We start from the raw sequence: 19181 nt of genomic DNA on the forward strand, positions 1-19181 counted from the left end.
ATTGACATATCTCACATATACATCAATGGGAAGAGAAGGTTCCATCATATGTACAAGACAATGGTAGAGTCTCCAAAAGGTTCATGTTGAAGTAGTATGAAACTTCAATAGATTCCGTGAATCCATAGCATGAGCAATGTAGAACTAGACCTTCCAATCATGAAAGAAGTGCTCTTGAAGCATAGTGGATTGTTATGACAGCCCATGTCAATGTTGAAACCACTTACAAATCTCTCATGGAAACACTTCTAAATGAGTCCCAAATGACATGTGCATGATACCTAAGCATCTACTTATCATAAACTACCACACCATCGGGGTCAAATGGAAATGCATCACCCTCTTTTATGAAAGAGTGATTGACCATGTCTCTTTTCACTTGAAGCATAAACCTTTGCTTCTTAACTCATCAATCTTTGGGTCATCCATCCTTTGAGTGTTGTTGAAGGTTTGAGGAGACTTCTTGGTGGAAGTATTCCCTTTCTTTGCATCAAAACGAGCTTCATTCTTGGACTGTCCACCTCCATAAATGGTAGGAAATCTAGGAATGGAAGAGGGTGGTATAGGAAGAGAGTTTGTACCCACATTAGGAGAAATAATGGGTGGCTTAGATGAGTCATTCATGAGTAAAGTGGGCTGTGATTTTCTATATTTGGGCTCATAAAGCTTCGCCAACCTCATTTTTCTAGAGACGAACATTCCCAATTTCTCTCAATTCTCCTAATTTTCTTTAATTTCTCTCGGTTTCTCCTAACTTCTCCAATTTTCTCCAAGGTTTTCGATTTTCCCTAAGACTTAATTTTTTTTCAATTTTGGCCAATTCTCAAATTTTTTTGATTCTCCCAATCTCTCACAATTTCCTCAATCTTCTTGTTTTCTCCAAGCAACTTCAATTCTCTCAAACTCCCTCCAATTTTCCCCAAGTATTCCAATTTTCACGAATCTCGTAGATTTTAAATTAAAATTTCCTTTTTATATGTTATATATGAACGGATTTAAAGTACTTGCCTTGGTGCATTCTTTGTGTGTACTTGTTTTGTACATGCATGGTACCTAAGGTACTCAACCACCTTGATTCTAAGGGACTCTAGCCTAAATAGGAAGTAAACACTTAGGGGCTCTAGCCTAGATAGGAAGGAAACACTTAGGGGAACTTTATACCAATAGTGGTATACGTGGTATGTGAGTGCATTTTATGCTTTGTTGCACATTTGAATCTTCTCTCTCTTGTGGACTCTTTCACATGTAGCATAACACAAGTATGCCACAATAGGTTTTAGTAGGCATCATTGCCCTACTCATAACTTACAAGTTTAAATTAACTATTAATACTACTAATCCTTGCTTTTTACTTGAAGATTTTGGTTGTTTTGTTAGCATATTATGAAATTGGTTTTGCAAAGCTTTCAATTACAGACATCATATGCTCAGTTTATCATGTTTATTTTTATTGCGTTTATAATTTTCTTTTTTGCATTATGTGAATGTCTTCATGAGAGACAAAGGAAGAGTCTCTCTCTAGTCACAAGGTCATTTCTTTGTATAGGTAGGTCATTTGTTTTCTTCTCCATAAGCTATTATTTAATAGATTTCTTGTAACACTTTTTGGGTTTCTCAGACTTTTGAGGTCTTTTATAGACATAATCTCTCTCTCTCTCTTCTTCTTCTTCTCATTTATGAAACAATGGTAAAGGTAGATGAGGCTGCATATGCAAATCATTCTCAAGCTAACCATGCTTTTCACTATGTATATTATAAAGAGTAAAAGTGTGAGCATGGTTTGAATCTAGATATGGTTGATAGAATCTAATGATCAATATCATACCAACAAGCTTTCTATATTAAATGATGTTTTCTTTAGTTATGCTTTGACTGAATGGAGACTAGTGGTGTAAAATTGGTTCCCATAATACAAATGGCCCAAGGTTGGAATAGGCATCATTGCCCCATTAGGCTCTTCCCAACTTATTTGCAAGTTGAGATTAACTATCTCTCATTACTATATCTTAATTCTTGCCTTCGTGCATCGAGCGGATGAATAGATTTTGGCCTTCTTGGGGCCTATTTACGCACTAATCCAAAAATGGCAACTTGGTAGTTTCATGGGCTCCAAATTGCTCAGGGAGCACAAGGGTTACTGATGGGACTCCCATTTAAGTTTGTGTACCCCTTTAAATGTCTACACCCAGTCCAAATCAATACACCCTTTGGTTCTTGTGCCTACACCCAACCCAAATCAATATACCTTTTTTCCCCCTCTAAGCTCTTATTCCATTCCTAGTCGCACACGAGAATTTCACTCGGCTACACACACACACACACACACACCATACTACTCACCACATACACACTCCCTAGTACCACAGGGGGGTACCACCCTTACAAATATTGTAGATAGTAGACAATCTGCAGCATGAACCCCACAAGTTAGTCGCTCGGTTGATTAGAGTGTCGTGCAAAACTTTGGTAGAACTAGGTGTCACAAGTTGAGTCATGAACTTTGATACCTATGGCAACCATCATCTCTAATCCAGAGCGTTAGCTTGTAGTGTAAGTATTGCACATAGTTGTTGTTGCAGGATCGTTGAAGAGGAGGGTAGAAGCAAGTGCTAGGATGATCAAACGACGACAACGACGACAACCGAAGGTGTACGGATAGTAACCTATGTGCCCACCTATATGCGTTCCCCTCCCTAGAAAGTCCAAAGCCTACCATCTTGGGTTCAATCAATGCTCTTTCAGATAGGCTGTGGGCACGAAATCGTCATTGCACATATCTGGACGTTTACTAGACCAAGTGGCACATGGGCCACGTGTGAGGACCCAATGCATGCATTCGGACCTGCCTATTGCAGACGTGGTTGGAGGGCCACTTTTTTTCACAGCCAGAGGCATGGTTAAAGGATTTTGTTAAATATTTTATAATCAGAGGTTATGGTTAGTCTGGTGGCTAGACTGAGTGCACCCTTCCGGATCAGTTAATGACGTTTTTTGGGATTTCAGCATGCAAAATTTACTGGAACGGTACGTAAAGTGTAATGAAGATTTGGAGTCTCCCAACAATCATAATTGCTCACAGGTGAGTCTATTTGATGGCTGCATAAAATTCGCACACTTCTCTAAAATGTTATATATTGGACCTGCTAAAAGAGGAGCTTTAAAGCTGATCATGTAGACTTCAATTGAAATTATTTGCAAGTTCAATATGGGGCTTCTAGAATAATGATGTAGACTTTAATTAAATCTCAGTTTAAGGTTTAGCATAACGATCATGAGTTTGAGTAAGAATAAATTTTGAGACAATTGGAATCCAAGGAAAAGAAGCCACGTCTGATATTATCCTGCTGCAGATTACCGAGACTGATAAGCTGACTCAATACACCGAGAAATTGAAATCATTGCAAAGGTATGCTGTTTTTTTTTCTTAAAGGTGATCTGCAAAGGGATACTATACTATCCACAGGAAGGTTCTTTTTCTTGCAAAGGTATATTGGCTTTTGTTAACCTTAAATGGGCCTTACTGCTTTCAGAAATCTCATTGGTGATGATCTAGAGCGGCTGTCCTTGAAGGATCTCAATCACTTGGAGCAGCAACTCCATGAGAGCCTAGGACATGTTCGTGTAAAGAAGGCAGGTGCAATGTCTTTGATAGAGCTTCTTTCTCAATTGGTAGACTGCCAAGTGCATATTCTCTTTATCTTCTAGTTGAGAGGTCTGTACGTTTTTGATTAATAGGGGGAGTTACTTATGGAGCGGCTTCAGGACATTGAACAAAAGGTACTTAAAACCAGTACTGATTCCTCTTTGATTGAGAGAGAGAGAGAGAGAGAGAGAGAGAGAGAGAGAGAGATTAACATCTTCAAAAGACCCAATTGGTCTATGAGACCAAAATGTAGTACAATGTATCCCAGATGAATATAAAGATCCTTCTAATAGTTAAAAAGAAGCCAGCTACCTAGTTGGCAGAATACAAAAAACTGCAACAGTAGTAAAAGAAGCAGAACATGGGTGCTTCCTCCCTTCTAGCCACTCTCGGAGCCTCACTAACACTATCTCTCAAAGTGTTGCCTAAGCATGAGGTGTCTATGATGGTGAAGCTCTAGTAAATACAAGCCTAAACATCTTTGATCCTCATGAATCGGCAAGACACCAATTGCAACCGAAAAAGGAGATCGGGGAGAAAATTTGGTAAAGTAAATGAAGTCTACAAAAGCCCAAGAACCATGCGATAGCCCTGATGATAGCAACCCAGGAAGAATCCTCAAAAAGATAAGATGACGAAGCAAAAGTGAGATTTTTTCCATCAATCCTTGCTAGCTGACTAGGCAATTCACGATTATGACTACCAACCCATCCACAATCCGACATGATTGACAAGCCCACCTCAAAGACAAGCCACCACCTAAGGTGAACCACTGACAGGCAAGCGGTCCGTCAAGCATCGTGTGATAAATTTCTAAAACCTCCTTTTATTGCTTATTTTGGCTTCCCACTGAGTGGATCGAGTGCTTCCCACGGAGGGTAGAACTCATGTTGTTTGTAGGTCCTCCACTTGGGTAGTCCAAACGCTAAAAACCTGGAAATCCCGCTAAGTCCAAACCCAAATTAAGTTCCACTTACAAACTAACCTTACAAGTTTTGGTTTCCATTAACCCCCACCCTACCATGTAGTCCATCCGGCACCAATCCACGCACCCATGCCTCTCACCCCGTGATCGCACCCGATGCTCTCAACTATACCTTGCTCTTGATACTCGGACACCAGATCCCATTCTGGCAAGTCATCCATGCTAGCTCTTTTTGCATGCTTGTCTTTGATCCGGTTGTCTTGCTTGGTCTTCTTCATTGAGGCTTGTTCTTACTAACTTTCTTCCAAGCCCTAAATTACATTTTCGGCATCTGCGCGCTCACAAGGGTGACTGGCCTTCCATCCATGCACAACACGAACTTCATCAATGTTATGTGTATGCACATGGACATGCTAATCCCAAGGCTAACCTGTGAAAGGCAACAGAGTTAGACAGTAGATATAGGGCTCTAAGTAGCCTTAGATTAGTCCAGAAGAAACCTTTTGGGAAAGGATATCTGTCGGCCAGATGGACAGTAGTCCACATACAGCATTGACAACGTATATGATTTTTTGGTGATCTTGAACTGGCTGACAGCCAGTCGCTGATTCATGGGCAGGAATAGGGCCTATAAAAGGGTGCTTCCAACCTTTGGGTCATTATGTGACCCCTGACATGGGGCAGGTCTAGGTAGGGTTTTGTTACCCTTTTCTGGGAAGGCCAAAGGCCACATACATTGTAACCTTTTTGATATACTAGGAATATACAGCCATCTCTCTCTCTTCTCTCCATCTCTTCTTTGCGTTTTACATCAAGATGTTCTTATGCAGCATTTAGGGTTGAAAGACTACCCAGAGCTCCCACATGTGACCTTGGTATTAGAGCATCAGGCTGATTGTGAGATATTGTTGCTGCCCATGCCCCACCCACCCTTACTCCATCACGCATGGATGAAACCATCACCTGTGTCTTGATCTTTTGGTGGTGTGGTGACTAGGAAACTTTGTATCAGCATCATGTTCCAGCAACGCTAAGTGCTAGAGTGTCCAAGATGAAGGTGCACAGGTCTAAGGTACAAGAACGTGCACAAGAACAAGGACCAGTGGAAGTAACACCAACATGGAAGAAAACCATGAGGTTGGTCAGATTGTACAGCATAACCCGCAGGATTGGCAGACTTGATAGTCAGATGCCACGTGGGGCAAGGCTTTTAGAGTAACGGGAGTGGAATCAGGGCATGACAAGGTTTGAGAAATCTTGAAGTTTGGAGGAGTATACATGCATGTCACTGTATATTTCACCAAGGGCATTAATTTTATTTTTTTCATATCTTACACCTTATGAAATGCATGGTCACATGTTCCTCTTCATTGACAACTCTCCAGGTACATCTCTGAATGGGGGACCATAGCGGACACAATCTTGACCCATGGTACAATGATTCACTTGGAGAAACATTGACTCTGTAGTTACCTCCAAAGAGCTTAAGTGCGTGAAACCTCTGCTTTGAATTCAGTTCCACATACGCACACCTTGCCTTGGTCGATGTACTAACCATGAAGCAGCACGACGCTTTCATTAGTGGTCTTGGTGCTCATCCTTCTAATCAAAGAGTGCAAGACACTTCTACCAACTGCCTAAGCTTGAAGGACCCAAGCCATTTCCACAACACAAGGAGGACTTGCATGAAATACTTCTACTTTACATATACCTTCCATGTCGCCTCTATAAGATGCCTACCACCAAGGCCTACCTAAAGCCAACCATCAATGGGCCTTGCATCTAGTTGCGGATTGGTTCCAATCTGCCACTTAACCAGGCTTCATGGCGTGTCCTAGACCATATTCCATGCATCTCCATCCCAACAATAGCTTCACCACCGACTTAGGTGACATGAGGATGGGTCACCATTAGAAATGATGGTATATTAACCGCTTCGTAAGTTAACATAGTTTCATCTGTTCGACCTACCATAAGACACTTTTTTATCTTACCTCACTGTGGATGGACACTTATCTTTTATAAGATGGTGTGTTGAAATATATACAGTGACCTTACCTTGAGATTAATGTCAAATAGGGAAAGTCTAAGAACTTCGTGTATATACTTGCTTTAAGACTAGTAATGGTTAGACGTATATACTTGCTTAAGACTAGTAATGGTTAGATCATTTGGCCGGCATAATTTGAAAACTTGTCACTTGCATATAAGCCAATTTTGACACTAAGCAATATACATTCATTCCCTTGCAATAGAATACTTGTAAGCTCTTCCCTTGCTTGTTCTCTATTAGATTCTTACATGCTAGATGGATGCTTTCTTGAATAGGTTTGATCGCAGGTTTTCCTCTTCGATTAACTTCTTTCTTACCCACCTTTTGTGAGAGAGAATCATTGCGAAGGACATGGTGTTTGCCGTCGTCGTCGGGTACCACCGCTGCCGATGCCAAATACCGCCGGCGCTGATGCTGCTGCCGCCGTGCTGATGCTGCTGCTACTGCTGGTGACGTGCTGATGCTGCTGCTGACGTACTGATGCCACTGTTGGCCGCTGGGTGCTGTTGTTGCCGCCGCTGCCGCCGCCGTCGGGTGCTGTTGGGGTAAAGGCGTTATGCCCACCCTTATAGTGTGTACAAGCCCATAAGTTATAGTACATAGTACACTTAGTACTTTTAATGTACTAAGTGCACTATGTGTACTAGTGCAATATACATGTGTGTTAGGGGAGTCACACACTCATGCTATTGATGAGTTGACTTATCCCCACAACTCTCTCTCTCCCTCTCCCTTGTTTCTCTGTGTATGTCTCCCACACATGAATCTCTAAACCCTAATTCTTCCTGTTTCTCTCACACAACTGGTATCAGAGCCGGTGTCTCTGTGCAGTAGCAATCGGCTTAGGAAGGTAGCCAGCAGTCGTGAAGAGCCTTTGTGCTCGGTCTAGGGCTGGGCGAGCACGTGGTCTAGGGCTGGACGCAGCCTGTGTGTGAAGAGGCCAGAAGCGACCAGCAGGTTTCAGCTTACAGGCATCGCAGCAAAGCGAACCACAAGGCAGCAGCTCCGCAGGCAGGTGGGCGAAAGAAGAATGTGGCGGGCAGCCACTTCTGGGCGTTGAATCATTCGCAGCCAGGCGAAAGCGAAGAAAGTAGCGTCAACACAACTAGGCGAAGGCGCCAGCACAAGCGAAGGCAGCGTGGCGATTTGGTCGACGGCTGGCTACGTGAGCGACTCGTCCCGTGTAGTGCTGGCCAGGCGAAGGCAAATCCGTCTCAGCTTTCCGCCCCTTGCTACGCCCTGTGTTGCAGGCAACACTTTTTTCTACACGCGACGACCACGGATCCTCATCACGGTGAGAAGAGATCTGCATCGAAGAGCCTTCTCCGTCAGAGAGCCATAGCGGTAGCGTTGAGAGGGTCTCGCATGATCTTGAAGAAGAGCAAGAGAACAAGAACCCACACAAGGGCCTCCAACCTCTCGCTTCGGTGACTGGGAGAAAGGCGGTCGATGCTCTGACTTCTGAAATTGCTGCACGCCTGAAGAGCCCTCCCACAGCAACAAGCAGGAGCAACTGCATAAGCATCAGCACCAAATTCATCAACCCGCCTGCAAATCAGAGAAAAATCAGAAAATTACAAGGTATTCTGCTTCAAATTTTTTTTTTTGGGGGATTTGCAATTGAGCAAGTACAATCAACAATTGAGCAGATACAGGTGTCGAATTGCTCAATTTTGAGCAAAATTGGCAAAATTGGGTGACATTGGTCACAATCAGGATCAATTTGCAGGACATTGGTCACAATCAGGATCAATTTGCAGGAAATTGGATGTCGAAATTTGGGGCTTTTGATGTAATTGTGCAATTAAGCACTCATACATGCTGTATGATGTGAGAAATCGCACATTTGGGCAAAATTGCAGCAAATTGCAGTGCAAATCAAGGGGCTTTTGTGCTGATTTGGTTGATTTGCATGCAGGCACTCGCAGTTGATGCTTTGGGCATTGTGTTGATGTGCCTGTAAATCAAAGGGCTTTCATTATTTTGATGTATATGTGGTCAGGGGGAAGCATTGTGAACACTCTGGATGCCTTCATGTGCGTCAATGTACCATGTATGATCAGCAATTGATCTTAAATCAAGGGGCTTTTCAAGATTTTATGCTTGTTGAGCTTGGCAAAGCAGCAGGCAAGACATTTATGCCTTGAATCCTCAGAAATCAGCTTGCAGTCAAGGGGCTTTTGCCCAATTTCTGTTCGGGACTGTTGTATGCAGTGTACGGGACTGTAAAAGTCTGATTTTCACTCATTTGGACAGCCAGGATAGCATTTATTGCTACTGTACCTGCTGGTACAGATTTGCCACAGCTTTGTGCATGTTTTGGCATGGCTGTACATTGATTTGAGTGAGGAAAAGGTTCAATTTCAGCTGCTGTACTTGTCGGTACAGGTTTGGTACATCATTGGTGAGCACTTGGTACTGTTATACAGGACTTTGGAAGGGCAACAGAGCACATTTAAGGTGCTGTCCAAAATCTGCAGCAACCAGATTTTGTTGATTTCATCACATAAAGTGGGAGAAAAGTTGCATTCTTGCTTCCGCAGTGGGAGATAAAGCTTCAGAGAACAACTGTGAGCACTTTGTGTGCTTTTGGTGCAGTGTTTGCACATTTTGCAGGGAGTCAGGCATTGACAGGTTGCATTTTGCTATGGCAACCACAGGTGAGAGCTCTTCATTGCTTCACATCAAGAAGCTTGAAGGCTCGCATAATTATGATATTTGGCAAACCCAGTGCTACAATGTGTTGCTCCAGAAAAAGCAGCACAAGCCTATCAAAGAAAGGGGTGTAATGCCCGCTTCTCTTACTGCTGAAGAGTGGGAAGATATGGATGAGCCGGCAAGATCTACTATCATGTTGTCTGTGTCAGACTCATTACTTTTTAGCATTCGTGAAGAGAAGACAGCTTGGGGAATGTGGCAGAGATTGCAGGACTTGTATGCCCAACAAAGTGCCTCAAGCAAAGTGTATTGGTTGAAGAAACTCATAGGTCTTTAGATGAAGGAAGGGGCGTCTATGACAGCCCATCTAAATGAGTTTAATGGTATTGTCAGCCAGGTCATTAATCAAAAGTTGGCAATGGACGATGAGTTCAAAGCCACTTTTCTGTTATGCACTTTGCCAGAGAGTTGGGACACATTCAGGATAGCCACTAGCAATTCGCATGCTATGCTGTCATATGCAGATGTTGAGGGTGCTCTTCTTCAAGAAGAGATGAACAGGAAAAACAACTCTGTTGGAAAGTCCAATGCAATGAATGCACGTGGGAGATCCCAGCAAAGGGGAAAAAGCCAAGAAAGGGGAAGGAGCAAGTCTCGCTCCAAAAAGGATTTGGAATGCCATTATTGTGGCAAGAAGGGACACATTAAAAAGCAATGCTACAAATGGAAAAATGATCAAAAGGAAAAGGGAAAAGGCAAAGACAAAGAGAAAGATGAAGCCAAAGATGTAAAGCCAAAGGGCAAAAGTGGAGTCAAGATTGAAGAAATCAATGTGTCACATGCAGGTGGCAGTGAGGATGAGGTCCTATTTACGTCTTCACTTGATGCCCATTCACTTCTTACAGGTGGTCATGGTATGCACTCATGGATCATTGATTCAGGTGCCTCCTTTCATGTCACAGGTTGCAGAGACTTGTTTGTCAGGTATACTGCTGGCAATGAAGGAGTGGTTTATTTGGGTGATAACCATGCATGCAAGATACTTGGCAGAGGTGATGTGAGGCTTGTGTTTTCAGATGGCTCATAGCTTATGCTCCATGATGTCAGGCATGTGCCTGAGATCAAGAAGAATCTGCTTTCTACTGGACAGCTTGATGATGCTGATTATGTTACCACATTTGGTCGTGGAAAGTGGAAGATTAGTAAGGGCTCACTGGTCGTTGCCAGAGACTCTAAGGTGGACACTCTTTATTTCATGCATGCAGGTGTTTGTCACCATGCTAATGTAAATGCAACTGAGCTGCCGGAAATTTCTCTGTGGCATAGCCGGTTGGGACACATGAGTGTCAAGGGAATGGAGCAATTGTCTCGTTTGGGTTACTTGCCTTCTCTAAAATTTTCAAGTTTTCAGTTTTGTGAGCATTGTATATATGGTAGGCAACTACAGTGCCCCCATAAGAAAGCTCTTGGACAGAAAGATGCTCAGTTAGAGCTTGTGCATACAGATGTATGTGAGATGCCTCAGCTTTCTTTGGGAGGGGCAAAATATTTTGTCTCTTTTATTGATGATGCCACACGCAAGGTGTGGGTTTATCCTCTTCGTTTGAAGAATGATACATTCTCAGTGTTTCAGAAGTTTGTTGCTCATGTTGAGAATCAAACTGGCAAAACAGTGAAGGCTTTGCGTTCCGACAATGGTGGAGAGTATATGTCCAAACAGTTTCAGGACTTTTGTGATGCTAAAGGCATCAAGAGGGAGCTCTCTACTCCTTATGATCCTCCACAAAACGGGACAGCAGAGAGGATGAACAGGACCATTCAGGAGAAGGTCCGTTCTATGTTGTCACATGCTGCATTACCTCATGGTTTTTGGGCTGAAGCTGTTATGACAGCCGTTCACCTTATAAACAGGTCACCTAACACGAGGCTTGGTGGGAAAGTGCCAGAAGAAGTATGGACAGGGAAGCCTCCGTCATACAAGCACTTGAGAGTGTTTGGTTGCGTTGCGTACGTGCACATACGCAGGGAAATGCGCACCAAACTTGATCCTAAGTCTCACAAATGCATATTCCTAGGATATGGTGACAGAGGTGAAATGGGGTATAGACTTTGGGATCCCGTGAATAGAAAGATTATACGCAGCAATGATGTCATTTTGATGAAACATGCATGTATAAGGAGCCTGCAAGGCAACAGGAGCCTGGCAGAGTCATCTTTGATGATGATGGACATCATGGACAACAACAAAGGACTGTAAATCAGCCATTACAGCAGCAAAACCAGCCCTTAAATGGTGTTGAAAATGGTCCAAATGGACAGCCAGATATGGCAGAAGATATCCCTATGGATATACCACAGTTAGAAGAAATACCGGGCATGATATTTCAGCCTTATGGCATGGAACAGGAGCCACCAATGGGTGATATGCAGGCTGGACAGCAACCTGCAAATGATGGTCATTGGGTACGGAGGTCCACTAGACCCTCCAGAGCCCCTGACAGGTTTGTTCCAGGGGTTGACTACTTGATGCTCACTGACTGTGGGGAGCCCTCATGTTATAAGGAGGCTTTACAGAGGGCAGACAAGGCTCTATGGGAGCGTGCCATGAAGTCAGAGATGGATTCTCTGCATAAAAATGGAACTTGGAAGTTGGTGCATTTGCCTGCAGGCAAGAAGGTTTTGCCTTGCAAGTGGGTATACAGGCTCAAAGTTGCACCAGATGCAAAGCCAAGATACAAAGCCAGGTTAGTGGCTAAGGGCTTTAAGCAGGAATATGGTGTGGACTTTGAGGAGATCTTCTCTCCAGTGGTCAAAATGACCACACTTAGAGCTGTGTTAGCTTTGGTTGCGCATGATGATCTGGACTTGATTTAGATGGATGTGAAGACTGCTTTTCTTCACGGTGATCTCCATGAGGAGATATATATGCAGCAGCCAGAGGGTTATGCAGTGAGTGGAAAAGAGAAGCTTGTATGCAAGCTGAAAAAGAGTCTTTATGGGCTCAAACAGGCACCAAGAGAATGGTATCATAAATTTGATACATTCATGAAATCCCAGAAATTCAGGAGAAGTGACATAGATCACTGCTTGTACACCAAGAAAGCTTTGGATGGCAGTCTATTGATCCTCATCTTGTATGTTGATGATATGTTGATTGCCGGAAAATCTCGTAAGGAGATGGATGCCTTGAAGCAGAGGCTGCATCAAACCTTTGATATGAAGGATTTGGGTGATGCAAATCACATTTTGGGTATGCGGATACTTCGGGACAGAAATCAGCATGTGTTGTATTTGTCTCAGAAGGAATACATTGGCAAAGTTTTGCAGAGGTTCAATATGGACGGGGGGAAGAAGACTAGTACTCCTTTGCCTCCATATGTGAAACTCAGTGCTATGGACAGCCCACAGTCAGATAGAGACAGGGCTGATATGGCCAAGATTCCGTATGCTTCAGCTTGTGGCAGTCTCATGTATGCCATGGTTGCTACTAGGCCGGACATTGCATTTGCAGTGGGAGTGGTTTCTAGATACATGGCCAACCCTGGCAAGAAGCATTGGGAAGCAATGAAAGGTGTCATGAGATACTTGAAGGGCACACAGGATATGTGCATATGTTTTGGCAAACAGGATGCATTAGTGCATGGTTACACGGATTCGGATTATGCCGGTCATCCAGATAACCGGAAGTCTACTACCGGTTATGTGTTTACATTCACAGGAGGTGCTGTGTCATGGATATCCAGGATGCAGAAGTGCACAGCCTTATCTACTACAGAGGCCGAGTATATTGCAGCCACAGAGGCTTGCAAGGAGGCATTATGGCTATCTCGGTTAGTGGTTGATTTGGGTTATACAGGGGATATTCCATTGTTGCATTGTGACAGTCAGAGTGCCATTCAGTTGGCAAAGAACCCTCTTTTTCATGCAAAGACGAAGCATGTGGATGTGAAGTATCACTTCATTAGAGAGGTGATAGAGAACAAGCAAATTCAGCTTGTTAAGATTCACACCGATGACAACCCAGCTGATTTGTTGACGAAGAGTTTGCCTCCGGAGCGGTTTGCTCATTGCAGACACTTGATGGGCATTGGATGAGGCCAGTTTCAGCCTTGATATGGCCTTGTATATTATCATGTACATGCTGATTTTTCTTTTCCTTCATTTAAGGGCACTTTGCCTTTAAGTGGGAGGTTGTTGGGGTAAAGGCGTTATGCCCACCCTTATAGTGTGTACAAGCCCATAAGTTATAGTACATAGTACACTTAGTACTTTTAATGTACTAAGTGCACTATGTGTACTAGTGCAATATACATGTGTGTTAGGGGAGTCACACACTCATGCTATTGATGAGTTGACTTATCCCCACAACTCTCTCTCCCCCTCTCCCTTGTTTCTCTGTGTATGTCTCCCACACATGAATCTCTAAACCCTAATTCTTCCTGTTTCTCTCACACAGGTGCATTGCCGGAAGTTGCTGCTATTGGGCGCTGACAAGGTGCTGATGTGCATGGCCTACAGCAGGGCGCTGCTGCGCATGGGCAGCCAGGGAGGTGATTAGGTGGTTGAGCATGGGCTACTACCAAGTAAAAAGCGACCAGGCGACTACATCTATGGGCAACCAGCAATGGGCTACAGCTAGGTAGGCGTCAAGCAGGAATTTCTTTGCAGATAGTTGGGCAGCCAGACGAATTTCAGATGGGAGGCTTTCTACGCCAGGTGGCTGCATGTGTGGAAGCAGTCAGCGTGGGTCTCTCTCTACCTCTGTTGAAGAAGGTGAGCTGAAGGAGGCACCGAGGGGCTAACAGCCAAGGGGTCTCTCTCTCTCTCTCTCTCTCTCCCACTAGGGGTGGGAGACAGTCCCAGCTCACAGATTTCTTCCAGAGAGCTATGCCAGTGCCAACTGATGTACCATGTGGGGTGACCGCATAGAGAGCAGAGGAATTGAGAGCTAGGAGGAGACCTAGACAGACTGGACATAGAGCACCCCGACTCCGTCACCGAGAGAAAGCAGCTATCTGAATGAGACACCAGATGGAGACACAGGAGAGGCTAGCTCGCTTTCATTCAGACTCAGGATTCAGACTTAGGGTACATGTTCACGCCATTCACAGCCTGAGCATCGGCGATGTATGATATCTTATATCCCTCTTATGGCACTGGATGGAGTTAGACATAGATCTGCATAGCATGCTTGTACTACCCCTTCAGCATATAGAGATGCATCTTGCCTTAGCACTCCATGCACATCCCCACCCCCCTTTATATTGTTTGTATATGGGCTCCACCGATCCATGATGATTCACAGTTGTATCCAGACACATGCACACTTTTTCTTTTCTTTCTTTTCTTCCGATGACCGGAAGAACTCAGTTGTATTATTTTTTGTCTCATAGGTCGACTTTGGCCTCTCGCAGACGTTAATATATCTTTCTTTCTTTCTTTCTCTCTCTCTCTCTCTCTCTCTCTCTCTTCGCAAGTAGGCTTAGATACAGAGGATCAAGTTAAGATGCACAGGATGATGTTCTTGGAAGAGATGTGTGTTGCTCTTCATCTTGGACCTATGTGTATTCAGGGATTGCTTGACATGTCCTCTATCTTTCTCTCTCTAGGTTTTTGGCATCGTGATTGGATGGTGCATATGTGGATTTATCTGTCATGGAAACAGGACATTGGTCTTTCGAGAAGAAACAGGACTTTCGTATCGAGGAAAAAGGCCTATGATTTATGGGATACAGGTCTTTGGTTTATCGGATAGAGGTCTTTGGTTTCGTGTGGAAAGCATGTCTCTAGATTCATGTGAACAGGTTCTAGTTTTCTCGAGGTTACATGCAAGCCGTGACTGTAGGAAGGACATATGGTTTGGTACAGCCCTATTTCTGTTTGGGAAAGGGTTGTGGGATCCATGATTGAGATGGAGAAGACCTTTTCAAGCAGGGAGGTGTCGTACAGGTGTGCCTTCTCTATGGAATGCTTCGCTGTAGTAACGAGAGATTTTATTTGGAAAGTCCTGGGTGAAAAGCTATAAGGTATCCTATTGGCAAAGGATTCGACAAGTTGTACCTTGTACTCATATTAGATCAAGTTAAGAAATACCGCAAGGGGCGCCATTGCGTTTTGGGGCCAATCGGTGTCCTTGTACTATTTGCAGGAGCACTCTAGCTCCCCCTGTTTGTTTTCCTTTTTCAGGTTCCCATGGGTGATGAAGAGTTTTGTGTGCGAGTGTTTGTTCCACCGTCCGTCAGATTTCTGAACGCCGGTTCATCGCCGGGATATCGTCGACTTTCTCAAGTGGGCGAGCCCGTGGTTGTCACATCAAAAGCTTCAACATGTGAAAACTGGAAAGGAAGTACAGGAGACAGTGCAGGATTGTGAGTCTTTGCCTATATGAGGTGAAGAGCAAAAGCTGAGGATGAAGCTTAGAAGAAAAGACACCAAGAACAGGAAGTAGTCAGCCAGGATCAAAGCAATTGAAGTGTTATGGTGCAAGAGATGGGTTGAAGGCTATGGCTTTTGATACTTTGTCACCAGTGGTATCTTCACAGAGGCTTCATGGGTTCGGAAGGCAGTTTCTTTCTTTGTTTATCAGTGGTGAACTACTATGCTTCATTGGGACTTGTGCTTACCACTTGGGTGGAGTGCAAGCAGGTTTTTGGGTGCCTGTGGATGTATCAGATGAGGCTCAGTTAGAAGCAGAGGAACTTGATAAGGTTCTTATTCTTGAGCAGATACTGGCACAAGGAAAAAGGTAAAGTTTCCCGTCGCTATCTTGTGAAGTTCAAGAACTGCTCACCGATGGATGCGAAGTGGATGGAGGAGGGTGACTTAGCAGATTCATCTCAGGTATTGCAGCTTTATCTTGACGCCTTTGAGTTGGAGCCGACTCTTGCGACGGCTCATTCAAGTTTAGCACAGCATGGGTCTGGAGCATTGCCTGATGCTCAAGAGGAGGTAGCACCTCCACTCCCTTGTTATAGACAGGCTCAGTTTTTCATCTAGGAGTCGCTTGGTGACATCGTTGTATTCACCCGAGGTACTGAGGCTGACAGTACATCTGCTTATGGGACTTCTATGATATTGTGTACTAGTCACATGAGATGGTAAAGTTGGGTATGGTTCACAGTCGGCCGCACCATGAACTATAATTGCAACTACGGATGGTTTTTGCCTTTGGAACTAAGGTATGACTCAGGAAGATTGGGATGTTGATCTGTGTCATATGGTTCTGGCTGTTCTTGACCAGGGTGTTGGTCAATTGGATTTTGAGATGATGCTATTTGTGGAGTTGGTCTCTTTTGGAATGGCATGGTTTGGTTGAGCTCAAAGTTTGTAGCAACCTGAGCTAACACTTCGAGACTCTATGAAGGGCATAAGTCTTGCGAGTAGTCCTAGAGTTGGTTTGGTTCATATATGGATTGAACTCTATTTGTGCATGTATTATACACTTTCCGAGGTATTATGGTATTCTGGTGCCATTGGATCCTGGTTTCCTTGAGAATACATTGGGCAATACTCTGGATGTGTCAGGATGAGATGCATGTATGTTGGTATGATACATCAGGTACTTTACCATGTTCATGGTGTATCACTGAGTGTGGCTCCTGCGGGATGGCCATAAGTAGAGTGGGTAAAGCATCAAGAGGGACATATGTGGAAAGTACTTCGTGGATGTATAGTCTAGATGCATTGAGTGCTTTCATATGCTCATGTTGTACCATCAGTCGTGGGTCCTGCGGGATATTCATGGGTGTAAGGCTTGCGAGCAACCTTGAGACTGTTATCCTAGAGTGGGTAGAGCATCTTGAGGAGCATATTGTTTGCGAATGCATATATGTGTCATGCATATGTTTGTCATATGTAGAATGATGCATGGTTTTGTTTTTGGCTAACACAGATTACGTGTTTCCACTTGATTTTAGACTTTTTGCTACAGGTTTTGAAGGAACAAGCAAGAGTTGTTTGTCCCTTTGATGTGACAGTTTGGCCTTATTGTTCACGATGATTGTTTCATTACCCAGATGCACCGGAGGGGCATTGCCTTGGTCATATGGGGAATCTTTCTTCATTGGATGCTTACTGTGTTATTGAAGTGCAATCGAGGATGCTTGCTATTTCTCAAGAGGGGGGTATGTTACGACCTTGTGTTTTTCCCTCTGGACAACGAGCAGGTGGGCCCCGGCACAAGATGCACAGTGTGGACAGGCATCAGTTGAATGTGAAAAGGAAACTTATAAAGTGTGACCAGCCCAAGTGTGAAAAGGGGACAAAAGAGATTTTGGTGTTATAAGGTTTTTAAAACCCGAGGATTTAAAAAAAAAATATTATTGTAAAGCATGCGTTTTCTTAAAAACTTTGCTTTTGGCGTTTTTGAGAAGAAAAGCGAATCGTTTTCTTTATAAGGTTGGGGAGCAGGCAGAGGAAGGTGTGTGTGGAGATCGCTGTATGGATCTTGAGGGGTGATGGCCATGGCATGGCGCATGGGTGGCGCTGCTGCATGGGTATTGTTGTCGCTGACGGGTACAGGCCTGTTGCCACCAGGTACTGCTGTCGCCGTTGAGTATTGCCGCCTGGTACAGAGGTGCCGTCGCCGAGTACAGTGCCGCTGTCGCCGAGTACCGCCGCCGTCACCATCGGGTACCGCTGCTACCGTCGGGTACCGCCGCCATTGCCACCATGTATTGTCGCCGCAGTTGGGTGACACAGCCAACGCTGAGTACTGCCGCTGTCGTCGGGTACAGGAGTCGTCGCCAGGTACAGTGCTGCCGCTGTCGGGTACTGTTGTTGCTACCGGGTACAGGAGCCGCCGCCAGGTACAGTGCTGTTGCCGCCGCCGCCGCCGCCGTCGCTTGGTACCACCGGCGCCGTCGCCTGGTACCACCGGCGCCGTCGCCTGGTACCGCCACCGGCGGCAGCGGCGATGCTGCTGCTGCTGCTGCTGCTGCCGTGTTGATGTTGCTGTTGACGTGTTGATGCTGCTGTTGACGTACTGATGCCACTGTTGGCCGTTGCTGTTGGCCGGTTGTTGTTGCTGCTGCCGCTGTCGGGTGCTATTGCTGTTGTTGGGCGCTGACAAGGTGCTGATGCGCATGGCCTACAGCAGGGCGTTGCTGCGCATGGGCAGCCAGGCAGGTGATTAGGTGGTTGAGCATGGGCTACTACCAAGTAAAAAGCGACCAGGCGACTACATCTATGGGCAACCAGCAATGGGCTACAGCTAGGTAGGCGTCCAGCAGGAATTTCTCTGCAGATAGTTGGGCAGCCAGACGAATATCAGATGGGAGGCTCTCTATGCTAGGTGGCTGCATGTGTGGAAGCAGTCAGCGTGGGTCTCTCTCTACTTCTCTTGAAGAAGATGAGCTGAAGGAGGCACCGAGGGGCTAATAGCCAAGGGGTCTCTCTCTCTCTCTCTCTCTCTCTCTCCTCTCTCTTTGCAAGTAGGCTTTGTTTACGAGATTTGGATACAGAGGATCAAGTTAAGATGCACAGGATGATGTTCTTGGAAGAGATGTGTGTTGCTCTTTATCTTGGACCTATGTGTATTCAGGGATTGCTTGACACGTCCTCTATCTTTCTCTCTGTAGGTTTTTGGCATCGTGATTGGATGATGCATATTGGATTTATCTGTCATGGAAACAAGACATTGGTCTTTCGAGAAGAAACAGGACTTTGGTATCGAGGAAACAAGCCTATGGTTTATGGGATACAAGTCTTTGGTTTATCGGATACAGGTCTTTGGTTTCGTGTGGAAAGCATGTCTCTGGATTCATGTGAACAGGTTCTAGTTTTCTCGAGGTTACATGCAAGCTGTGACTGAAGGAAGGACATATGGTTTGGTACAGCCCTACTGTTGTTTGGGAAAGGGTTGTGGGATTCATGATTGAGATGGAGAAGACCTTTTCAAGCAA

The 19181-nt window shown here is 44.6% G+C and overlaps 1 protein-coding gene across 2 annotated transcripts in view; it reads left to right on the forward strand.

Moving 5' to 3' along the window:
* Positions 1-19181, forward strand: part of LOC147621221 (agamous-like MADS-box protein AGL19) — a 61679-nt gene that overhangs the window by 23919 nt on the left and 18579 nt on the right. For both annotated transcript variants that reach the window (XM_086823943.1, XM_086823942.1), the window contains 4 exons: positions 3004-3079; positions 3351-3406; positions 3531-3630; positions 3736-3777. In XM_086823943.1, coding sequence (XP_086680069.1) covers positions 3004-3079; positions 3351-3406; positions 3531-3630; positions 3736-3777 — 274 coding nt within the window. The remainder of the gene's footprint in view (positions 1-3003; positions 3080-3350; positions 3407-3530; positions 3631-3735; positions 3778-19181) is intronic.

Source organism: Cibotium barometz, chromosome 30 (assembly GCF_041138505.1).
Source record: "Cibotium barometz isolate CiBa-2024 chromosome 30, ASM4113850v1, whole genome shotgun sequence".
Classification (NCBI taxonomy): Eukaryota; Viridiplantae; Streptophyta; class Polypodiopsida; order Cyatheales; family Cibotiaceae; genus Cibotium; species Cibotium barometz.